At 39.3% G+C, this 25405-nt stretch overlaps 1 protein-coding gene across 4 annotated transcripts in view; it reads left to right on the top strand.

Moving 5' to 3' along the window:
* PREX2 (phosphatidylinositol-3,4,5-trisphosphate dependent Rac exchange factor 2) overlaps positions 1 to 25405 on the top strand; it is a 190774-nt gene that overhangs the window by 63213 nt on the left and 102156 nt on the right. For all 4 annotated transcript variants that reach the window (XM_054815635.1, XM_054815637.1, XM_054815639.1 and 1 more), the window contains 5 exons: positions 4459 to 4592; positions 8836 to 8939; positions 17544 to 17693; positions 22096 to 22240; positions 24873 to 24973. In XM_054815635.1, coding sequence (XP_054671610.1) covers positions 4459 to 4592; positions 8836 to 8939; positions 17544 to 17693; positions 22096 to 22240; positions 24873 to 24973 — 634 coding nt within the window. The remainder of the gene's footprint in view (positions 1 to 4458; positions 4593 to 8835; positions 8940 to 17543; positions 17694 to 22095; positions 22241 to 24872; positions 24974 to 25405) is intronic.

The raw sequence follows: 25405 nt of genomic DNA, 5'->3' as shown, positions 1-25405 counted from the left end.
GGAAAAATGGAACATCTGTTTCAAGAAAGAAAATTTTGAGTATAATGACTTTCTCACTTAATTTCCTAAGTGGTTAAATTTACTGGCCTGAATTCAGAACTTGTGTAGGTGGCTGCCTCAGCTGGAGAATGGCTCAGCAGCTGAAAGAGTCTGTCAGTAATATTTGCGTGGATGTTTCTGTGAGAAAAGAAAAAATAAAATTGTTGCATTTGTTGTAAGCTGGAAACCGAACAACAGTCTGAGTCACAAGCCGACTCAGTAACAATAGCATGGGCTATTCTGTTCCTTTCCATTCCGCCATATCATCAAGTAGTATTTTAATAGATATTTATGTTTTAAACTCCAGAATTTTCAGCCATTACCCCTATTTTATTTCTGTTTCCTATGCCCATGTATAAGTTCTGAAGAGTAAGTTAATATCTGTAATTTCTGACCTTAATCACTGTTAACGTGCTGGCTACTGAATCGGTATGGTCAGACCTCCGTGTTTGACTGAAATTTGCCCAGAATATGTAGATAAGTAGCTTTTGTAACAAATAAAACCAACAAATGCTGCTTTTCATGTCAAGGTAATAATTTTTTTAATGTCAAAGGTGAGTATTTAATGACTTAAGGATGTGGGGAATGTTGTTTTGAATTTGTTGCGTAGAGTCTCTCTCCTTCCAGTGCATTTTAAATGCATTTATTTTGTGATATGGTCATAGTAGGCCACATTTCAGACCTCTTGCCTGAGCTGTTGCCTTAGTGGAATGACAGGTGACTGACTGGCAGCCCAGGGTTGTTAGGAGCCAGTTTTATCTAAATAGCCTGCAAGCTCTGAGATCTTAATGGGCTTTTAATTTCCACACCAGCTATCCTGAAAAAACACAGAGTGCTTGGCCCTGATGCTACCCACAGGATAGGACTGCTCTACAGTTAGATGTTTGGAGTCTTCAGTGACTCAGTGGGACAGATGAAGGAAAAACTGGTCTAGATTCACAGTATAAGCCTGCTTTGCAGGTCAGTTTTTTCCAACTGAATCCTTTCTATGTTTTGTTGGAAGATGATTAAAACAGGTTTATTTCTACAATACATGGCATTTTCAAATTGACGTATTACAAAAATGTTAGTTTCACTGAAAATACTGCATCAGCTCTAATTTCAGGTGCTTTAAATGTAGAGAAACATGAATTGTAGCATAGAAGTAGTGATTTTACATTTAGGTTGAGCAACTATATGATCTTCCCTTGCAAGCACTGAATATAAATGTACGTATTCAAGCAAACTTTGAAATAGCAAATTATTTTTCAGGTTCAAATCAGTCATATTTGAGGTTTCCCTGTTAGTTTCAATTCAAACATTTAACAAAAACATTTTTCTATTAGAAGGTTTTGGTAATACTTGTTCCAAAAGTATTGCTTGTAGGTAGTGTAGTTCAGTTCTAGCGGTACAGTAGATAGCTTCACTGCTTCCAAGAGAAGGATGACCTCTCATCCGTTACTGCAGCCTTGAATCTTCCCCCATGAGAGGGACAGCTCAGAGTTGGATAAATGAATTATCCTACTGGGCTGGATATCAACTGTAGCTTGGCATTCTTGATGTAATCCCATGTGGAGGTTCAAGGTGTAGCTACATCCTTCATGAAAATGTTGTTATAGTTGCCCAGAGAAGTTGCGGATGCCCCCTCCCTGGAAGTGTTCAAGGCCAGGTTGGATGGGGCTTTGGGCAACCTGGTCTGGTGGAGGGAGTCCCTGCCCATGGCAGGGGGTTGGAACTAGATGATCTTTGAGGTCCCTTCCAACCCAAACCATTTTATGATTGGCAGTCCTCCTTTCAATTGCATGGTGGATATAGCAGTGCTTGTGCGCGCTCTGCTTTATCCTTCTCTGGGCATGTTTTTCATCCCTACGGGATGCAGTGGAGAGGAGTGCTCGCCCCAGGTGTAGAGACAGCAGTACTTTCACATAATACGCCCTTCCTCTTTTGTCCTTTTCAGCTCCATGATGTTCCATTTCTAGGAACAGGCTGACCCTAACTGTTACAAAGGCAAGGGGGAGGTGGGGGATTTTTCTGCACTGGCAGTGTTATGTAGGACAACCAGATGTGACTTCTGATCCTGTTATCTTATTTCCTTGGACTTCAGCAAATAAAACAGCAATAACAAAATCCACTGACCTGCGGCCACACCAGCATGGGTTGTGATCTTGTCAAAAGTTATCCGATAAGTGAAGTTAACACTGTTCCATATTTGGACAGGAGGTCTCAAAGGGAAAAAAATAGCTCTCTAGAAGGTTTTTTTCATCATCTAGCAGTTTATATTAGAAAAGGAGAAAAATGAAGAGGAAAACAATAGCAAAGGGTAGTAATGTGATACAGATAATACTGACTGTCATATTGCAATGTTGAACTTGAATCATGATTGAGGCAAATCCTGATAATTCAGGTAGCCTGAATTGTATACATTTAAAAGACGTATAAAGTATGGTATTTTATGACATGATGCTGGCACAGTAGCAGATCTTGCTAGGCCTGTTGGGAAAAGGTTGTATTTTTCTACAGTGAAAATGAGATTTTTCAATAAAAAGAGACAAAATGCTTTCATAAAACCCTTTCTATGAAAAAACCCACTCTTTTGTAGGAAGCTGAAACTGCTGAAACAGTTTTGAAGCCTTAAGCTGAAATTATTTTGGTTTCCCTACGAAAAATAACAATTTTCCAGCAAAGCTGAAGTTTTCTGTAAAAACAAACCAAAAACTTTTAAAAATATCCAGACTTTTAAAATGCAAATTATTCATAACTACTGTTCCAGCAAATTTTAAAAGCAGCATAAGGTATTGGTTACTCTTCTTAATACACAAAAGCGATGAAATAGAATGGAAAGAAATTACATGCTTTGTGTAGTTGTGGATAGCAAACATTAAGTGCAGCCCTAATTTATGCTTAATTTATATTACGGAGTGTGCTTTTAAGGTGTTTCAGTGTTTGGTTTCAAGTAAAACTGTAAAATTAGTATGCCAGCTTCTGGTGCTTATTCTGTCTTTGGAAGGGAAGTATGATCTGGTGGCTATAGATGACATTCATTTTTGGCTCATTTGATCCTAAATGGAAACAAGAGTGGTTAGTTAATACTGATACTGAGGCGGCTTTATTTAGAGACCTGAGCTGTGTTCCAGTGTGATGGTTGTGCAATCTCTCTTATCATCTCTGTAAACAGACTGTGTTCTCCTTAGAACAGCGTCTCCGCTATTGCTCAATATTCAGTGCTGTGACGTACAAAGGATGAACGGCAAGATGAGAGCAGAACCCATGATTGCTTCTTGGCTCTTAATTGAATGCATTTTTCTTTGGGCTACTGCGGTTAGATCAAGAAGAGGAAGTATCTGCAGCTACCACAGGCATAAGTCATTCAGAACATGTGTAGATGACAGTCCTGGCTTTTGCAGGTTTTCCAAGCTGACTGTTGACTGCCTCAAGCGAGGAAACTCCTTGAGCCATGGGTGTATGCTCAGTGCAGCCAGCACGCATTATTATCCATAGGATTGTATGCTGGATGCATGTAGCACATGGACAGGAGCTCTGTCCCACAGGAGCATGGATTTTCAGAATAGCAAAACACCTCTGTGTTTTGTTCTGTTCAAGGCAGGCTTCCTTGAGAGGTAAATTTCTTTTTATAAGGCGTAGAAACGCCATGACTTTTTCACAGAAATATTTTGGGGAAAATATTATCCTTTGTTAAAGTTGCTTCTTTTTCATTAACCTTTATGAAAACGCCTGCCTTCTTTTCACATGAAAGAATAATCTACCTTGAAGCAAAAGTGAGGCATGGGAAGTTTCATCCCAGACATTTACAGATTGGCAAAATTCTGATGTCTTCAGAGTATGTAAGGAGGAAGTATACTAGAAAGTCTTAGTTGTATGTGCCACTATTAGCTTTGCCTGAGTTTTAAATCTTGCTGGTTTTTTGTTTTGATTTTGTGTTTAGGTTAATTTAGTGTAGAAGTATATACCCTTAATGATGTTCAGGTTCCTGGTTGCTTCAGCTTCCGAGTTCATCTTGGCATAGATGACGTCTTGTAAAGCCCCATTTTCGGACATTTCTGACTAAATAGTAAAGTTACTGAGGATAAGAGTTATTGTATAAAGTTAGCCTGATTTTTTGGGAGAGATCTCATGCACAGATGTAATATAATGTGGAAATTTTAGCGATTAAACTTTATCCATTCAAAAAAGCCACAAACCTTTGCCCTCCACCCCCCACCCCCCCAGTTAGTGGCAATACTAAATAAATGCAAAGCTGGTCTTAAGCATCATTAGAAATTATTAATTAATTACAATGTAATAAATGAAAGTTAGTTTTATTCTTGGTGTTTTCAGAAAATCATTGTGGTTGTGAGTTTGTGTAAGAAACTTTTCCTTAATTGTCGAAGAGTCCTTCAATTCTCACAGAATAAAAATTAATCTCTTTCCAATTGATTTTAGGGGTCAAACATCACAGATACATGCACAGAAATGCTGCGAAGTGGACTACTACTGAAAATTTCAGCAGGAAATATCCAAGAGAGGATATTTTTTCTTTTTGATAACCTTTTGGTCTACTGCAAAAAAAAGCACAGGTAAATGATTAATTTATACTTTCAAAAATAACATATTTTTCTCACAGTAGAGCTAATCCCCTGTATGCTGTTTCATAAGAATATTTGAACACCACCACCAAAGCATTTGCTGCAACTAATTGCAATATGAAAGTCAGCATTTTTAAAGCAGACTTATCATCCAAAGAGAATTCATCCAAACATTGGGAAAATTTTACAAAAATGCAGAATCCAAATGGTGAAGTGCGGGGAGAAAGAATCTGTTTTGTCACTCTTCCACAACAGGTTGTATGTGATGGCCTCTCTTCTAGGAAGGGTAAACGGATTGGATTTTTACTTCAAACAAGTTAGTATTGTAGCTTATGCTATAAAATAAGTCTCTACAGACTGAAGAGTTTCAAGCCTTGTATTTCTAATCAGGGAACACAGCCAGAAAGCTTCTGCTTGCTGCATTGCAAAGAGCAATTCCTTAGTTCAGCAACAAGCTTCTGCAGTTAATGTTTGGTGCTGTTTTGCTTCTGAGAAATAAGAGTTCTACGTACAGGCATCCCTCTTGAAACTACTTATCTCTTTGATCCAGAAACTGTTTTTGAGTAGCTGCTGAATACATATTACCGGATAGATCCTTGATAGATTCATAGATACATGACAGACCTTGAGCATGCTTGCTAATAGCACTGCTGAATACCATTATCTTTGCCTCTGCCTCTGCACACTTGTGGAGGGTGTCAGAGGAAACTCCACCATCAACCTCAGTGTTCAGTCAAGGAAACTGTCCGCAGCTGCTGAAACCGTTGCCTCATAAATCCAAGTTCTACTTTCATCACCACAGCTGTGTCCGTCAGATCAGTGTGAGTGCTGTAAGATTTTCAAGGGTAGGTCCAGAGTTGATAGCCAACTTTCATCCTGTTTTTCCAACTGTCTTTTACCAGTGCCTGGATTGTCTGTAGCATCCAGGTGAAAGATGTCTTTCTCTGCACCTGTAATATCCATTTGTTTTGATGAGTGCTCTGGCTTGGCAGCGGTCACGTACCTGCTGAAGGATGGATCCTCGCCCAGCTGCTTTTGAAGGTTGTACGTGAGAGGATGGTCAAGTGCAATGTAAATAGCAAAATGTATGCTCGGTGCATCCAGGTGAAGGTAGTTGGCCATTCAGTCCAGCATGTGGGAGCACCCAGAACTGTCAACTGTGGGCAGCCTAATGTCATAATGATTTCCTCCTCCCCCATTGCTTTAGCTGTGTCTGGGGAATAGTGTGTGCTCTTCATCCTCTTTTTGCTACCCGTTCTTGGTGGGGACGGATGAGAGGGAAGGAGATAAAAGGGTTGGATAATAAAGACCAGAATTAATATATATGTGTACCATAATATCTATGTGTTGTGTAGTGTAGTTATAACCTTAGATGTATATATGCAACTACAATCAGCAAAGTAAATGGAAATGTATGCATATAAATGCATGAATCTGAGACCAATTTTTAATTGAGGCTTTAAAATCTTATTAGCAACCTTTGTTGTCTACTGTTTTATATAGTTTATGAATGATATTTTTCACATCAGTGTTTGCATAGGACTCATCATTCAAGAGTATTACTTTAAATATTTTAAAATTCTTTTGCCAAATAAGTTTATACTCATATTCATTTTGTCATACATAAGAACAAGTTGCTAGAGGATGAATATCCCTTTTCTCTCCTCCTGTGCTAATTATAGGGAAGTGATTGTCCCTTTGTACTCAGCACTGGTGAGGCTGCACCTTGAGTGCTGTGTTCAGGTTTGGGCCCCTCACTACAAGAAAGACATTGAGGTGCTGCAGTGTGTCCAGAGAAGGGCAACGAAGCTGGTGAAGGATCTAGAAAACAAATTTCATGATAAGCGGCTGAGGGAACTGGGGTTGTTTAGTTTGGAGAATGGGAGGCTGAGAGAAGACCTTATCACTCTCTACAACTCCCTGAAAGGAGGTTGTAGCCAGGTGGGTGTTGGTCTCTTCTCCCAATTAACGAGTGATAGGATGAGAGGAAATGGCCTCAAGTTGCATCAGGGGAGGTTTAGATTGCATATTAGGAAAAATTTTTTCACCGAAAGGGCTGTCAAGCATTGGAACAGGCTGCCCAGGGAAGTGGTTGAGTCACCATCCCTGGAGGTATTTTAAAAGACATGTAGATGTGGTGCTTAGGGACATGGTTTAATGGTGGACTTGTCAGTGCTAGGTTAATGGTTGGACTTGATGATCTTAAGGGTCTTTTCCAACCTAAATAGTTCTATGATAGACTTGTGGTTAGATTCACTGTAGCACCTGTAGAGCGTCTTGCTGAACCAATATGTGTGGATGGTTAGACTCATCAGTGTGTGGTATAGAAAGTGGTAGTAGTGGAAAGTAGCCATGGACCCTACTGATGAAGAATGCCTTATAAGAACCTCTCTGTATTGTAAAGATGCTTAGCTTGTTCTGCAAGAACCTTATTCAGACTGGACTGGAAATGCTGTTTTTTCCAGTGGGTTACTGCTGAAGAAGCTGCAGGCTAACCCTGAGGAAAGTTTAAAAATCTTCTCCAGTGAATATTGTTTCCTCCTATAAATTACTCTGTTAACAGGGAAGCATTTACATGTGAGAAGATAGGTAGTTTATACTCACCTAGCTATAGTGAATCAGGCCTTTGTTTTTAAGTTTCAACTCTTGCTTAGGTTGCAGAACTTCTGGAACAGATGAGTATGAACCATTTAAGAACCTTGTGAAGGATATCCTTCTGCAACTGCTCAGTTTCATTTTTATGTAGACTGGTTAAATATAAATTCACTCTTCAAAATTTCTAATTTTTGCTGTATTTTGTTGTCTGGCAATTGCAATTAAATTTCTGATTACATAGCATCTTTCCACTTGTTCATCAATAAATTACATATTTTTGTAGCCATATTCTAGCTAAAATGCACTATTGGATGAAAATCTCAAAACACGTGAAAGGTCTATGATTTCTTTAGTTTTGAGCAATCATGTCCTACATGTCATTGGCTGGTACCATGGTGACATCTCTGCAGACATAAAAGCAACTCAATTTAGAACATCATTTCAGAGTTGATGGTGGGAAATGGATTATATGCCAGCAAGATACTTCGGGTATTGATTGGAAAGTATGTAAAGAGAATGTTGCTCTCAGGAGGTTTATAATTTGGAAATTTTACAAAAATTGTCCTATTTTTATGGTATGAGATATTTTATGTAATTTTTAAACATTCTTTTGCTGCGGAATTGTATAAAAGTGGATTGCTAAATACAGGTTCATAAGTATGAAGGTCACTAGAGAGGATTTACCTCACTTTGGAAAAGAAAAATATGTGATACTGAGCTTTTATGCTTGCTGCTGTTTTTTGGTTTGGTTTTTTTTTTTTAATATACTATTCAGTTTTTGAATAAGAAACTTACAGTATAGTAGAGTTACTCGTCAGACAGCAATGATTGAGAGGCAGGTCATTTTCTGAAGAACAGTACCTCTCTGGAGGGAGTGAAGGTCAGAATTCAGATGATCATTAATTCTCAGGAACTGACCTTTGTTTGATATACAGTATAAATTATCATTATAGGCAAAAATGAACAGAAAATCATCTCTGGCTTATGTGAGGTGGGAAAAGCTGCCTAGAACTGGATTCTCGAAAGGCCTTGACTTCACTGAGAACAGAGTTATAGCAAAGCAAAGTGCTTTGGAATATATCACTGTGAAACTGTTAAAAAATTCAGCAATTCTTAATTATAATTCTTGGTTAACCCTTATGTGAGGAAGGAAAAATGCCATCTTCATTCTTCCATGCATAAATCCCATTTATGAGGCTAATGTGCGTAGGTCAAGATTTATATCCAAAGGTGTTTCATTTTTTTTCGGTCATGCTGCCCTTGTGTTGAATTTCTTGGCTAGCATAAGGAGGCTACATCAGTTAGGAGGAGAGATCCACCCACTATTTTGTCTTTGATGGCAGACAGTAGCATATAGGTACCAAAGCGTTGGAACAGAGCTTTTACAGAGTGAGACTTTCCTGATAAACTCTCATGTCAGCCAGCGATTTGCAGCCTACTATTACCAGAGTAGGAGGTAGCATCTTTGCATTAGCATCAGCAATGTCCCGTTCAGCAATGGTTTCCACAGTTCAATTGCACATGTATAAATGTGTTGTGACTCTTACAGTACTCTTTAAATGCTACATGTACAGAAGGCAGTGCAGAAACATAGAAAAAGGTGGTGGATGACATGCTCATCTGCTCTTCCTTTTATCAGGCGATTGAAGAACAGCAAAGCATCTACAGATGGCCACCGTTACCTTTTTCGGGGCAGAATAAACACAGAAGTGATGGAAGTAGAGAATGTAGATGATGGAACAGGTGAGTATATTTGTGTTGCTCATAGCAGTCTTTTGAGGTGCTGAAATCAAATGCAGCTTTATGATTTCTTTGAGAATGGAGTGTACTTAGAAAGAAAGAGTAAAATGCCTCTTTAAAAGCTCTGTCTACTCATGTCAGAACTGCTTCTGTGACACATCATTGCTTTCATACATTATTAGCTGGGTGGTCATAGATGACTGTTTTACGCTAACATGAACAGAGTAATAAAATAAGGTGACATTTATTGCTCAACTAAAATCATGTATTTAACTTCACTTTACAGCATTCCAGCACTCTTAAAGAGGTTATCCCTAGGCATGTGATACATTTGTAAAAGCAAATGGAAAAGTTACCTCTGTTGGAATGAAACCTCAAACACTTTAAGTGCTGAGATTGTAACATAAGTGTTTAAGAAAAAAGGAAGGGTTTTTTTAATACCTTTAGGGATATAATCCATATGATTGCTTGAAATTTTCCTGACATACATTAGAAAAGTGAAAACGCAAAATATTCCTACAAATGTCAATTTTTGTTTTAGAAACTTGAGTTTAACCTTTGAGCTTAACAATATTATTTCCTTACAATTAATACAGAAAACCTGAAACATTTTGGCTTTTTAATGTAAAACTAAAAAAAAAATAAATGGGAAACTTGCAGTGGCATTGCAAATATGTAGGTCTCGAGGAAGTTTCTGTGAGTTATATATTACTACTTCTGATTTTAAAATAGCATTAAGTTTGCCCTACATCTACTATGGATTCCAAACATTTCTTAATGTAATTTCTTTCTAAAATTGAGCATTAATGACAAGGATTTTATAGCTTAAATAAGCTTCATAGAAATCCTTCATAGAAGTTAAATATTTCTTAAAAGCATTTTTTTCTAATCTTGAGTTCCTTGTTTTCAAGATAGTTCACTCCTTGTTTTACTGGGCAGATTTGGAGAACGGTTTGACTATTCTTATTGCAACAAACTAGTTTATTGGAAGGCTGTTGCATCTCTCCTCCATCTCTTCTTTTTAAGTCTTTCAACCTTTTGTCATGGATCATGTTTTCTAAGGTTTTATTACTTTTTGTGTCCTTTGTAGTTTTGTTGGTTGGTTTTTTTCCCAGTTTATTTGCATCTTTTGTATTATGGTGTCCAGAGCTGAAACTTTGCTGGTGCCAAGTAGAACAGAATAACTATTGTAGTGCTCCATGTGGCATGTCTATTACTAATCCCAGGATTATTTGGCTTTTCTGAGGGCATTATTTTTCATTTTTTTTAGTCTGTGTTCCCATTTGTGTGCCTGTCCCATTATATCTTACACTGTGTTAATGTCTGAGGGTAGGTCCTAATAATTACTTTCTTTTCTCTACTGAATTTATCTTACTATTTCCACAGTTTATTAAGCATTCAGAATTCATGTCTTGTTCCCCAAAGCTCATGAAATGCGTCTTGCCTTGGTTCCATGAACAAGCAGTGTTATTACCGCACTATTTCAGCTCTTTCTAAAACTATTGGAAAATGCTAATATAAGGTAGAGCACTGTGGCGTCACACTTAATTCATTCTCTTTGTTTATGAGACATTCTTTGTAAGAACTCCTTGACATCTGTTTTGGGCTACGTCCTTCACCAGGCCCACTGTTTTAGTTAGTGGTTTAGAGATATCTATGGGTACACTATAGTGAATTTCATAAAGCCTTGTTGACTTGAATATAATTTATCCAATAGTCTATATCCTCCTATTTCCCTTTTCTGGCATGTATTCCTGCCCAGTTGTTCGCTTTATTTGTATGAAATCTCAGTTAGCACTTTGTTTATGCAAAAAATACAGTTGAGTGTTTCAGTCTTTTATGTCATGTATTATTTGACTGCCTTTCATTTATTTTCCTTCCTTATATATACTTTAGAAATAAAATACAGTTTTACTGTTTCCATTATGTCACTTTCTAAGATGGCATCTCTTTTCTTATAACTCTTGATGTTACTGTGGCCACAGAGGCTTATACCCACCATCTTCTTCCTAATGAATATTCCAGCTTTTTTCTTTCGCTGTTTCCAATCCCACATATTGCCATGCTTTTAGTGTTAGCATTAGCAAATATTTCTTCCTTTCTCCTTCCATGTCTCTCCTCTGTTTCTCAAATCTGCCCTACCTTTCTTCATTTGCTTGTTCTAGCTATCCAGTCCTTGATCTCTTTCACACTGTCTGTTTTCCTTCCTGTTTGTTCGTTTTCTTCCTCAATGTATCTTCAAGTATAATTTAGCTAAGCACAAATCGTCTTCCTCTCCACTCCAGACACCAGTAGTCTAATTTCCTCCAGCCACAGGAAATTTTGCTACCATCCCCATTTCCTATAGCCTCACACACAGTACTGGAGGCTATCATGCTTCCTTCCTACTTGCTCTCCTGAGCCATATCAAATCTTGTCATTTTTATATATGCAACATGTCTAAAATCCATCCTCCTTTCCACACTTCTGACACATTAGCTAGTGGTTTGGTTATTTTGATTTCTAGATTATTCTTAACTGCTTTTTATTTCCATATCCCCACATTTCCTGCCTTCTCCATTTCAGTTTGTCCAATGTCCTAAAATAATTTTTTGTTGTAATTACTGCTATTTCATCCCTCCTTTCTATGGTTCTCTTTGAAATATGGAAATGCCTGTGTTATCTCCCTGGCCTGTGTCACCTTTCTGCCCTTTTCTTGCCACCTCCTCCCTTTTTTTAAAAAAAAACCCAACCCTCTCTTCCTTCCTTGTAGTAAGAAGTGTATTCCCTCTCCTCACAATGATATTTTTTCTTTCACTCAGATCATGATGCCTTTCTTTAACCTTCCTCTGTCTTGGTTTCTGTACTGTTCTCATTTGTTGCACCCAGATGTCTCATTTCTCATCCCCTGTAGTCAGCTGCGTTTGAACTGTAACCTGGTACTATTCTGCTGCGTTCTTTTGGTCTCATCTCAATCCCAGGTGTAGTAATTTTGTCATCTGAACTTCATTCACATTAGCTTTGCGTGTGGGTTTTTTGGTGTTGTATTATTTCATTCTCCTTAATCACCTATTACCTCTCACTTTCTATCATTCTTAGAGTGGATGCTCTGAGTGCAGAGTGCTTATATTTTCATATCTATGCATGACTCTTTCTCATGTATTCTTTATGGGTCTCTTTATAGACATTAAAGACTTTTGAATCTAGATGATACTTTCACAGTTCTTTACTATAGATTTTGGGATCCTCTTCTGCTTGCATTGTATAATGAACTACAGGGCTCCAGGGAACAGGGTAGCTGAGAGTGTTTGCTCTTGGCATTGATAGATGTAAGAATGTAGTCGTCATTGTTTGTAAGTAGAAGCATAGAAATAGTGACACTGTAGTGGGGTCTGCTACAGGGCACCCCACCAGGAAGACCGAGTGGACAGATAGGAGCAGCCTTACCTTCACAAGCCCTGGTCCTCATGGAAGACTTCAGCCACCCCGATATCTGTTGGAGGAACAACACAGCAGGGCATAAGCAATCCAGGAGGTTCCTGGAATGCATTGATGATAACTACCTTCTCCAAGTGATAGAGGAGCCAATGTGGAGAGGTGCCATGCTAGACCTTGTTCTCACCAGCAAGGAGGGGCTGTGGGGAATGTGAAGCTCAAGGGCAGCCTTGGCTGCAGCAACCATGAAACGGTGGAGTTCAGGATCCTTAGGGAAGTGAGGAGGGGGCACAGCAAGCTCACTACCCTGGACTTCAAGAGAGCAGACTTTGGCCTCTTCAGGGACCTGCTTGGTAGAGTACCATGGGACAAAGCTGTGGAAGGAAGAGGGGCCCAAGAAAGCTGGTTACTGTTCAAGGATCACCTCCTCCAAGCTCAGGACCAATGCATCCCAACAAAGAGGCAGTCAGGCAGAAACGCCTGGAGGCCTGCATGGATGAACAAGGAGCTCCTGGGCAAGCTCAAACGCAAAAAGGAAGCCTACAGAGGGTGGAAGCAAGGGCAGGTAGCCTGGGAAAACTACAGAGAAACTGTCTGAGCAGATAGGGATCAGGTTAGGAAAGCCAAAGCCCTGACAGAATTAAATCTGGCCAGGGATGACTCAATGACTTTTTTGCCTCGGTCTTCACCGGCAAGTGCTCTAGTTGCACTTGCCTCAGATGGCAAAGGCAGGGACTGGGAGAATAAAGAACCATCCACTGTAGGAGAAGATCAGGTTCAAGAATATCTAAGGAACCTGAAGGTACACAAGTCCATGGGACCTGATGAGAAGCATCCGAGGGTCCTGAAGGAACTGGCAGATGAAGTGGCTAGGCCACTGTCCATCATATCTGAGAAGTACTGGCAATCCGGTGAAGTTCCCACTGAACTGGAAAAGGGGAAACATAACCCCCATTTTTAAAAAGGGAAAAAAGGAAAAGCTGGGGACGTACAGGCCGGTCAGTCTCACCTCTGTGCCCGGCAGGATTATGGAGCAGATCCTCCTTGAAACTATGCTCAGGCACATGCAAAATAAGGAGGTGATTGGTGACAGCCAACGTGGCTTCACTGAGGGTGAGTTGTGCCTGACAAATTAGGTGGTCTTCCGTGACGAAGTTACAACTTTGGTGGGTAAGGGAAGAGCAACTGACGTCATCTACCTGGACTTGTGCAAAGCATTTGACACTGTCCCACATGGCATCCTTGTCTCTAAATTGGAGACATGAATTTGATGGATGGATCACTCGGTGGATAAAGTATTGGCTGGATGGTTGCACTCAAGGAGTTGTGATCAATGGCTTGATGTGCAAGTGGACACCAGTGGCGAGTGGCTGAGAGAGTAGGGGTTGTTCAGCCTGGAGAAAAGAAGGCTCCAGGGAGACCTTATAGCAGCCTTCCAGTACCTAAAGGGGCCTACAGGAAAGCTGGAGAGGGACTGTTTACAAGGACATGGAGTGATAGTACAAGGGGTAAGGGCTTTAAACTGAAAGAGGATAGATTGAGATTAGGTATTAGAAGGAAATTCTTCCCTGTGAGGATGGTAAGGCATTGGAACAGGTTGCCCCTCCCTGGAAGTGTTCAAGGCCAGGTTGGATGGGGCTTTGGGCAACCTGGTCTGGTGGAGGGTGTCCCTGCCCATGGCAGGGGGGTTGGAACTACATGATCTTTGAGGTCCCTTCCAACCCAAACCATTCTATGGTTCTATGAAATAGGAAAACAGATTCCCAGTGTGGTTTATTGTCATGTTAATGACATGCCTACAGAACTTAACAAAGCTTTTTCTGAAAAGCAGTTTTTCTTTGATGAAATTAGGCCTTGGCTGAGCAGTACAGTTGGTGTAAGCTTTCATTTTTGTTGCAGCATCATGAAGCACTCTGCCTTTTTTTTATTGCACTATTGAAGTGGAATGCATATTACTTATGAGGGCAGACTATTTGTGTTCTTAAAACAATGTGGTTACACAACCACTTGCAAGTATTAGAAAGGTGGATAAATTGTTATGGTATTTTTTTTTGTATTCAGTTTTCAAAATTCAATTCTGAGAGAAAAGTGTATTTCTAAAGGCATTCACCAGCCATTAAATGAATGTTATTTAGTTTATGAAGACAAGCACTTGAGACTTAGGAAATACCAGATTTATGGTTGCTTATATTATCTTAGTTCTGTCCCCTATTGTCTTTAAATGAGGCATGAAATAGAAAAAAAACACTACATGATAATAGTAACCGGAGACTGCATCAAAAAGTATACAGAGGAGGAAGGGAATTGATAATATGAAGCCATTATTTCCTTAGTATTTCTGAGCATTGATGCTCCTAAGAACCTAAGGTCTGGGAAACTTAGAAGTACTTCAATACAGAGATTTCTGTTTGTTTTTAAGGGAAGAAAAATATTCTATTGTATATGTCTGTAACAAATCATTTGTTGTGCATCTCTCAAAGGTTTGAGTCTTGAATTTTGAACAATATATTGGAATTCTACTTATAAGCTTTAATGTATTACCATGTATCATTAGAAGATGATGTCAACTTTCATCACCTTTTCTTGGGAAGTTGGAGGCTTAATGATTCGTTAAGCATGCTTGTTCAGACTTTGCATTGAGCAACTTGAAGTCTTGTGCTCTTCTTCCTTCTGTAACCATTGTGTCAGGTTTAAAAATCATTTGTTTAGCCAGGATGTCTGCAGCTCTTGACCAGATTTTGTCCAGTAGCCAGTCAAAAAAAGGTATAAATTTATATGGGATGATAGCATAATGCTGAAATGCTCTTCAGGAGGCTATGGGCATGGGTGTGTCGGGCAGAACGAATTGCTCATGGGAGCCTTGGAGGATTGCAGTTATGGGGAACATGGGAGCAAAAGAGAAAGCAGGGGTGTTGCAGTGAAAGGCGGAGGTTGGAGTCAAGCTGGGCATCACTGGAGTGGGTTACTATTGCAAAATTGGGCGATAACTACCTATTTTCCTCCATGTGAACTCATTGCCATCTGTATACATCAGGCAGTCTTAGTACCTATCTAGGTGACTGGGCTTTTCACAGAATTCAGTGAGTTTGTAGCGGCATGAGATAAATATGGTCCAACTGCCAGCGCTCTTGGCCCTGCAGTTACAGACCTTCAGGTGCCAAGGAAGCTGCATGTTTAAAATGTCATCTCTACACTGACATATTCAAGTGGCTGGATGAGCCACTTTTTTCTGAATTAAACTACTAAATTGACACCAGTTTTCTGTCTGGAGTGAAATGGGAGTATCTAAATCCATTTGTGAGTCTGAGCTGTCATTTTTTAATGTTTTGGCCACGACTGACTGCTACGGTTCGCTGCATTAGAGATCATGATATTTCCCTACATAACACGGGTGTTGCGATGATAGACATACAGTAACGAAGACCGCAGGAAAAATATCACCCTGTAGTTTTATAGGTATTAACCTCTAGCTTAATAAATAAACAAAAAGGAGCAGCTAGTGCTATATTGCAAGGTTTGTATGTATATGCCTCTATAGTACAAAGGGACCTTCACCTTCCTTCCTCCAGTAGTGCTCCTGCCTCGATCTCCAAAGGGCTGCAGTCTGTCTGCTGAGAGCTTCTGTCTGAGGCTTCTTTCTTTTCCCTCACTTTTGACTTGGATTTTCTGACAGTGCATGAATGATATGATGGCTAGTTTTCAAGAAACAGTGTTTCTAAAGGGACAAAGGATATTATGCATAGATTATGTGAATAAAAATATGATATATGATATTATATATGGTATAAACATGACGTTGCAAAAATAACTTATTTTTTCTTCCTGTCATAGACTTGCTTGCACTTTCTTACACGCTTTGAGTACTAGAAAGTTTTGTTGGTTTAGAAATTAGCCATCAGTCTCATGATTTTCTAGTAGTTCCTGACATTTTCCAGCCCAGTATACAAAGCTTGGCTGCTTTCCATCTAATTAAAATGCAGAGTTATTGAAAGGATACTAGCATGTCTGCTGAGATTTATGATAAATCTTAGCAAGCATTTCAGCAAGAGTTTCACTTTCAGAAAATCTCATCTCATTGTACAAAACAAGGCTGAATTATGAAAAAGTTTATACAAAGTAAAAAGCTCTATAGTTACTACAGTAGTTCAGGGCTGGCCCTGGGACTTTCTTGCCTCTTAATGAAAGTTCATGGTGTGACAGTGTTGACCTTTGATTTTTTAATATTTTGTACAATAATTGCTAGTTCTAGTTTTAATATGTATTTTATGCAAAAAAATATATTTGTTATCATGGGACACTTATGCCTCACAAATTTTCCCCCAGGAAATGCATGTAATTCTAAGTGAAGGATATTCAAGGGTGTCAGTTTTGGAGAGGAAGTCTGTTTAGCTAATTTCTGAATAAGATTTATGGTCTAGTATGTTATATTCAAATGTTATGTAAGTAAAGACAGACTAATAAACAGTAAATTGTCTCCTTTTATAGCATAGTGGTTTACATGTTAAGAGTCAGAAGTTCAAGATACCTCAGATCAGCAATTGTTACCTCTCTCCCATAAAGTGCACACTGAACATAGGGTTGTTAGGAACATATTTAAAAATATATGTGTTTGGTTAGTGAGTTTTTTTGAGGTTATACTAAATATTGTTTTATATTTCATTTTGTGTAAACAATGAAATGTATATATATTTCTTTATTCAGGTAACCAAATATACATCAAATACATACGATTTGCTTACTCTTCAAATTGAAATTGTGTTTTTCCCCCTGTGTATTTAGTTCTTTTTAAAATTTAATAGTAAATTGTTCAATCAGCACAGCAGCTCTGAGTAATTTAAGGGGCAAAACCTGCTTTTTAAGGAATTTAATACAGTTTAACACAAACAAAAGTACTCCAAGTACCATGATCTGTTCTTTTCAGAGGACTCTGCCTGTTGTAGTGTCGAGTTTATACCTTCTTCCATATGCTAGGCAATTCTCTTACATTTTAAAAAGGACATTTTTTACTAAAAGTTAAAAATACAGTTTATTAACTTATAATGTAGTTCACAAACAGCACAGACAACTTCAAATTCGCTTTTATTTTTGTGTATTTCCTGAGCTTTATCTGTAATGGTATGAGTTCTTAATAATTATAATAACTATTGCTTTTTTAAGAGTTGTTGCTCTTTAAGCCATTTTATCTATTCCCAGCTGACTATCACAGCAGCGGCCACACTGTTATTAATGGCTGGAAGATCCACAACACGGCAAAGAACAAATGGTTTGTATGCATGGCAAAAACCCCTGAAGAGAAGCAAGAATGGCTGGAAGCTATTTTGAAAGAGCGAGAGAGAAGAAAAGGTAGGTTAATAAACTTCCTTGTGTTGCTTTGCCAGAAAGCCATGCTGGTTTTTTTTATGTTGAGATATAAAGCAAAACCAACTGCCAGGGAAACTTGTAGTGTCAGGTTCAGCTGAAGGTTTATGAATAAGAGCTTGGAAAAAGTAAATCAAACTTGTACTGGGAAGGGCATAAACGCTTGAATCATGTATGCTGGTAGTGAAAGCTGTTTTGGAAATGGGCTGATGATTTAACCTATCATTCTACAGCTTATCTTCAACCAGTATAAATTGTAGTAATTTCATTGAGGCCTGTATACTATTACTGTTTGTGGTATATGAGGGTCTATCCTAAATGTCTTGTGGGATTTGTGTGTGTTGATTCCATTTTGGGACTGCACATTTGAATCACTGCCATGAGCAGGTTTTCTATGTTGGATCTTCATGCAGATGATCCAACATGAAACAGTACAGAATATACCTACAACCCCATCTTTGATGTATTCTCCCCTACCCAAGAAAGTAAACAATCACCATTGGAAAATGACTGTCTTTTCGAATAACTGAACTGAGGTGGAAGGATACTTGGATGAAATATAATCCTGATCTCAAATGAGACCACAAATAACTTCATGTATTCAAGGTGAACCCAGCACAAAGTAGAACCAGGGAAAGATGACGCATCATCATCTTCATAGAATCATAGACTGGTTTGGGTTAAAGATCATCTAGTTCCAACCCTCCTGCCAGGGGCAGGGACACCCTCCACTAGACCAGGTTGCTCAAAGCCCCATCCAGCCTGGCCTTGAACACTTCCAGGGAGGGGACATCCACAACTTCCCTGGGCAACCTGTTCCAGTGCCTCACCACCCTCACAGGGTGATATCCTGATATCTAATCTAAATCGACCCTCCTTCAGTTTAAGGCCATTCCCCCTTGTCCTATCACTATGTGCCCTTGTAAACGGTCCCTCTCCAGCTTTCTTGTAGGCCCCCTTTAGGTACTGGAAGGCTGCCATAAGGTCTCCCTGGAGCCATTTCTTCTCCAGGCTGAACAGCCCCAACTCTCTCAGCCTGCCTTCATAGGAGAGGTGCTCCAGCCCTCTGATCAGCTTCGTGGCCCTCCTCTGGACTCGCTCCAACAGCTCCATGTCTTTCTTGTACTGGGGACCCCAGAGCTGGACGCAGTACTCCAGGTGGGGTCTCACAAGAGCAGGGTAGAGAGGGGAGAATCATCTCCCTTGACCTGCTGCTCACACCTCTTTTGATGCTACCCAGGACACAGTTGGCTTTCTGGGCTGCAAGCACACACTGCCGGCTCATGTTGAGCTTCTCATCAACCAGCACCCCCAAGTCCTTCTCCTCGGGGCTGCTTTCAATCCATTCTCCACCCAGCCTGTATTTGTGCTTGGGATTGCAGCAGCCCATGTGTAGGACCTCGCACTTGGCCTTGTTGAACTTCGTGAGGTTTGCACTGGCCCACCTCTCAAGCCTGTCAAGGTCTGCACCACAGAGCTTGGCGTCATCAGCAAACTTGCTGAGGGTGCACTCAATCTCAGTGTCCATGTCACTGACAAAGATGTTAAACAATCTTCTGGAGCTAATTTCATTTGCGAGCTAAAATATCCTAATCAATAATGTTGTTTGGAGCCTTGATTTTGAAAGAAAATATGACCTTGTAGTTAGATCTGGGATTCTTCTCTTGGTCTGTGTAGATTTTCTGTAGCCTGTTCTAATAGCCATTGTTTTGTGCCTCCGGTGGAGACTAACTATACTTTCTTTTGTCTTTTAAAGTTGAATTCTGGATGTTTGTAGAACCAGAGTTTCAACTAGGGTGTCTGAGCACTACCTAATTAATAGTTCCAACAGGAATTAATAGTATAAAAGCTAAAAAAAAGATGCCTTGGTGGTCTAAAACCTTGACATTTTAAAGTAACAGATGAAAAATCAGTGTGGTAGAGATGGTGCCAAAAACAACAAAAGAAGTTTAGCCTGCTTCTGTACATGGCCTTAACTGCAACTGGCTAAAAAGATTTTTAACAAATCCCACTCCACTGTTGAGTTTCTTGTCTCCCTTACACTCTTCATACCTTTAGGAAAGAAATAGAAAGAGTAAGTGGGAGTGATTTGTGTTGATGCATTCTTACTATTTCATCCTATAGTATTGAGCAGCTGGTAGTAGAGGTGAGTTTGAGCTAAACCTTGCCAAGCTTGAGGTCTGAGCTAGCCTTCCTAAAGTCAAGCCAGGATCTAGGATTTTAGCATCCCATGACTTGGGGAATTGCTCAAATTGTGGTGTTTGCAGTGGGTTTGCTGTCAAGGAGACAATCACAGAAGAAGGAGGAAGAGCACAGAGCAAGAGAGGATTTGGTACACGCTTAGACTCAGTTTGCAGCACAGTATCTTCAAAAGTATTTCTTGAATATCTCTGCTAGTCTATCAACTTACAAATTTATCCATCTCCTCCAGCACAGTGATTTTCTTCAAAATGTCTGTATGAACACCTCTTACAAAGCAGGATGCGTCGCCTTAATTGCAAGCAGGTTGCCAAATGACTCGGGAACCAAACAGCTATTTTTTTAGAATTCAAATACTGTATATAAATGTAGCTATAAACACTTTCCCATTCACTGTGAGCATAAAGATGCTTTAATTGTATGTTTACTTAATAAGACATGGAGCCTGCATATATATAGGCAATTACATTGAAGTCTAAGTGACTGCACATGTGAGAACAGTATTTTATCTCCTTTGCAAGTCTGAGAGCAACTAAATCAAATGAACACACGTGCCATATCTCTTGGCCTGGGAGTGAGGCTCACGTGAGTGACTCCCTCCTTGTTGTGCTGTGCGTGCCTGTGCCCGTGCAATTCTTTGTAACGGTGCTGTAGACCCCACATCTTGCACAGGATGGCAGATCACAGTGATCTGCAGACTAGGTGAATACGGCACGTAGAGCAGGAGTGAGGCATGGAAATACAGCGTGACGGTGCCATGTAGCTGGGGCTTGCTGGGCTGTTCATGTTGGGAGACTCAAAAATTCAGTGTACTCAAGGAAACTGGAATCTGTATAGCAGAAGCAGAGCAAAAGGGAGAAAATGCCCTGAATGAAGTACTTTAGCAGAGATTTCAGCGGCTGTAATTGAATTATCAGTTAGGACCACTTTATAGATTGTATTTTCTTGCTAGGAGAAATCAAGGTGAACTGGAAACTTTTTGCTGGGAAGTCTTTCTGTCAGTTTTGGGGCTTTCCTGTAACCACTCAAGGCATTCAGCAAGTTAGAAATGTGTTTAAAAGGTGATCATCTTTAAGGCTGATGATGCTGTGATGATCTGATTCCAACAGTCAATACAAATAAAAACATCAACATACTATAACTTCCAAAAGTAGTATTTTGGTTAAGCTTTCTTTTCCTGGGAATAAATTAGGTTTTATCTGTTTGCGTGGCACCACCACTATCTGGTTCATGGATGATGAGAGACACTCCTATATCTGTTTCCAATACCATTGTTAGCTTTTTCTCATGACAGGTAGATTTTTTCCTGGCTTTTTTTTTTAGAGTTAAAGAAGTGGCAGGCTATTACTCAGATTTAATATGTATGGTTATAGTTTTAGAAATGTGAAAATCTGAACAGAAACTGAGAACACGTACATAAGACATTCCAGAAGTGTGCGGTTTGTTCAGATTCAATAATTGCTTATGGAGAAAGCACATGGGATATGAAGGTCTGTGCTATTCCTTGGAAGCACAAGCTTCTGTGGGTGGCCAGCAGGACGCATCATTCAACAAAAACTACATTTGATCATCTGTTACTCAGAAAACACAGTGATTTTCTTGAGAAGAGAATCAGGAAAAAATAAACCAGTAAGAAATATTGAACTAAAACCCTTGATAGTTTTTGGGTGTTGAGAAAATTCTGAAGCAAATAAAAATCAAGTTATGTAAATGCTTTTGTGGAAAAGTTAATTAATCTTACATTAATTAATCTTATGTGAAACTAAGAAATGTGTAACAGATAACTAGTTATGGATCATTGGAAATTTGAAAAAATTTCCTTTATGTGAAAACATTTGTATTATCACATGGTAGGAGCAAAACCAAGGCCCTTTTCTTTTAAACATATACTGAAGTCTGAAAATCACAGTATTAGTATTTATTACTGCAGTATCAATGGTGATGTCGGTATATGTGTACATTTTCAGTAACAATTTAACTTCACTGTGAGGAAATTATAAATAAAATTCGCTTATGCTTTATGAATATTAGATGTTCATAAATGAATCATAATTCTGAGAAAAATAATGGAAAACAATGCTTTTACTATTTTTGTATGTAAAATATTGGTATTGCTTCTCCATTTTGGGAAAGATATTGAAATATAATGGCAATATCACTTCATACAATTTTAATGCATTTTTGGCAGGTTTAAAATTGGGCATGGAACAGGACACTTGGGTGATGATCTCTGAGCAAGGAGAAAGACTGTACAAAATGATGTGCAAACAAGGGAATCTCATCAAAGACAGGAAGAGGAAATTAACCACTTTCCCCAAATGCTTTCTTGGAAGGTATTGTATGCATTTTATAGCATAAATTTTGACTAGCCAAAAACACAGTTTAAATCTTCTTTGGGATTCTGCAGAAAACATGCTTTATTTGTAATGTCTGTTAGGCCTATTTGCCTCGTAGAATTTAGCCAAAATGGAAATGGATCTGCTTGAAATTTATGGGTGTGTACTCATATTCCAAAGTAGCTTTTTAAAGGGACAAGGCTGCAAAGGCATGTTGAAAATATGAAAATGCGTTAAATAAAAGAGTTTCTTTGAAGAAATAATTCCCAACTTCTTTAATGCATTTTGTCTTTGAAATGCCTAGTTTAGAGTATCAAATTTGCCTTATTCCACTTAAAAATTCTGTCTCTGAAACTGTTTCCATCCTCCTCTTGCCTGAATGTCAGGAACAGAGTTATAAAATGCAGTTTACATGTTTAAAAATCCACCCCTATTGTCAGGAGGATCTTTAGAATGTCATATTATACCTGTAACTTAAGAGGACTAAATGCAAGAGGAGGAGAAAGCAATAGGTACTTAAAAATGTGTATATGACAAAAAAGTTAGTCTGGGGGATGGAGGGGTTATCACTTATTTCATTTGACTGTAAGACAGTTAAGTATGGAAAGTATTTTTATATAGTACAGTGACTTTTACACAAACACATTATGGTGATGATACTGCTGGGTTCAAAAGTGGAAATGAACCTTTGGAGACTTTCATGTGTTGTCTCACATAGGAGGTGATAATTGAAACGAGGATTAAGGTTAATGATTAAGTTGTGGTTGAATCATGTTCCATCAGTGAAGTTGTTGGAAGCGGGTAAAGAATACACTCATGATGAGAAGCCATGTGTGAAACGTTTAAATGTACCATCAAATGGCTGCTTTTCTATGCTATTTTTGAAGTGGACCCTTTTGAAGTACACTTTTGCTGGTCCCTAGGTCACCAGTTAAAAAACATGAATGTGAATGTTGCACTACCTCACTACATTGTTCTTTTGATTTGTGACACACATACAAATATCTTACATGCTGTAAATTTGATGTCTCTGAATTGCATCAGGTTTCTTGTGAAATAAGCCAGGTATATCCTGCTCATGCACTGTATACTTTGTGTATATGCTGAGGATGTCCATGGATCTGATACATCTCAGAAGTAACAGGCCTACTGTTCTATCATACTGTGATTATTTTCTGCCTTCACAGCATATCTACCCTGGGCAGGTGCAGTAGGTGTGTCTGGGGTTGCCTTATACTTGACAATCTGGTCACATGTGTCTGTTCTACTTTAGGAAATCCCCAAAACCATAGGAATAGGAATAGGGATAGGGATAGGGATAGGATAGGTTAAGATAGAATAGAATAGAATAGAATAGAATAGAATAGAACAGAACAGAACAGAACAGAACAGAACAGAACAGAACAGAATAGAATAGAATAGAATACTTGACAGTCTGGTCACATGTGTCTATTCTATTTTACTGTAGGAAATCCCCAAAACCACAGAAATAGACATAGACATAGACTAGACTAGACTAGAATATTTCAGTTGGAAGGGACCTACAACAATCATCTAGTCCAACTGCCTGACCACTTCAGGGCTGACCAAAAGTTAAAGCCTGTTGTTAAGGGCATTGTCCAAATACCACTTAAACACTGACAGGCTTGGGGCATTGACCACCTCTCTAGGAAGCCTGTTCCAGGGTTTGACCACCCTCTCGGTAAAGAAATGCTTCCTAATGTCCAGTCTGAACCTCCCCTGGCGCAGCTTTGAACCATTCCCACGTCCTATCACTGGATGCCAGGGAGAAGAGCCCAGCACCTCCCTCTCCACTTCCCCTCCTCAGGAAGCTGCAGAGAGCAATGAGGTCACCCCTCAGCCTCCTTTTCTCCAAACTAGACAAGCCCAAAGTCCTTAGCTGCTCCTCACAGGACATGCCTTCCAGCCATTTCACCAGCTTTGTTGCCCTCCTCTGGATGCATTCAAGGACCTGAACATCCTCCTTAAATTGTGGGCCCCAGAACTGCACGCTGTACTGAAGATGAGGCTGCACCAACGCTGAACCCAGTGGACAATCACCTCTTTTGACTGGCTGGTTACGCTGTGTTTGATGCACCCCAGGACGCGGGTTGCTCTCCTGGCTGCCAGGGCACACTGCTGGCTCATGTTGACCGGCACCCCCAGATCCCTTTCTGCAGGGCTGCTCCACAGCGACTCGTCTCCCAGTTTGTACTTGTGCCTGGCATTACACCATCCCAGGTGCAGAATCTGGCATTTGAACTAGTTAAATTTCATGGCATTAATGATTAACCAATGCTCCAATCTATCTAGATCCCTGTGCAGGGCCTCTTGTCCCTCGAGAGTCATCAGCACCTCCCAGTTTGGTATCATCAGCAAACTTGCTAATGGTGCACTATGTGCAAAGGTAAAACTTCTGAACAGAAAAGACGTCTCAAGGGAAAACATGTATTTATGTTGAAATAATAATAAAGTTAATTATTTTTTTTAAAGGTGGTATGGCATTCTGAAGATCATTAGACTTAAGAATCACTAGGCTAGTAAGAAGCACTAGTAACTGAGAGGGAAATGTAGTAGATGTGGTGGTGGGACATTTAAAGTTTGTTTTTTGTATCTGTTTTTAATTCAGTGAATTTGTGTCCTGGTTGTTGGAAATTGGAGAGATACACAAATCTGAAGAAGGTGTTCATCTTGGCCAAGCTTTATTAGAGAATGGCATTATCCATCATGGTAAATATAATTAGTTTTAACTTACTTGTTTTCAAGGTAATTGTTGTAATTAGAGTGGACTTAATTTTGTTTGACAAAAAGATGGTCTTGTTAAGGCAAGACAGCTTGTTGAATCTGCATTATATCCTTGCAGGGACCTCATGGGGCCATTGTCCATGCCTACCAGATTTACTGGGAGAGGCTCCACTGATTTAATCAGATTACATCTATGCTGTTGGGATCACAATGTTGCAAACAGGGACCTAGAGAAACACTGCTATTCTCTTGTAAGCAAAAATAAATTCTGGAGGAACAGAGAAAGGTAGACTGCTGTTAAGGATTTAAATCTTTTATTAAGGCCAGGCTTTTTAGGGATGTATGTTCACCTAGGAATTGTAGAAGACAGTGAGTCACAGTTGGCATTTGATAAATGTGCCTGCTCATCTGTTAGGT

The sequence above is a fragment of the Grus americana genome, chromosome 2 (assembly GCF_028858705.1).
Source record: "Grus americana isolate bGruAme1 chromosome 2, bGruAme1.mat, whole genome shotgun sequence".
NCBI classification, from domain to species: domain Eukaryota; kingdom Metazoa; phylum Chordata; class Aves; order Gruiformes; family Gruidae; genus Grus; species Grus americana.
This window is presented reverse-complemented; position numbering and strand designations above follow the sequence as displayed.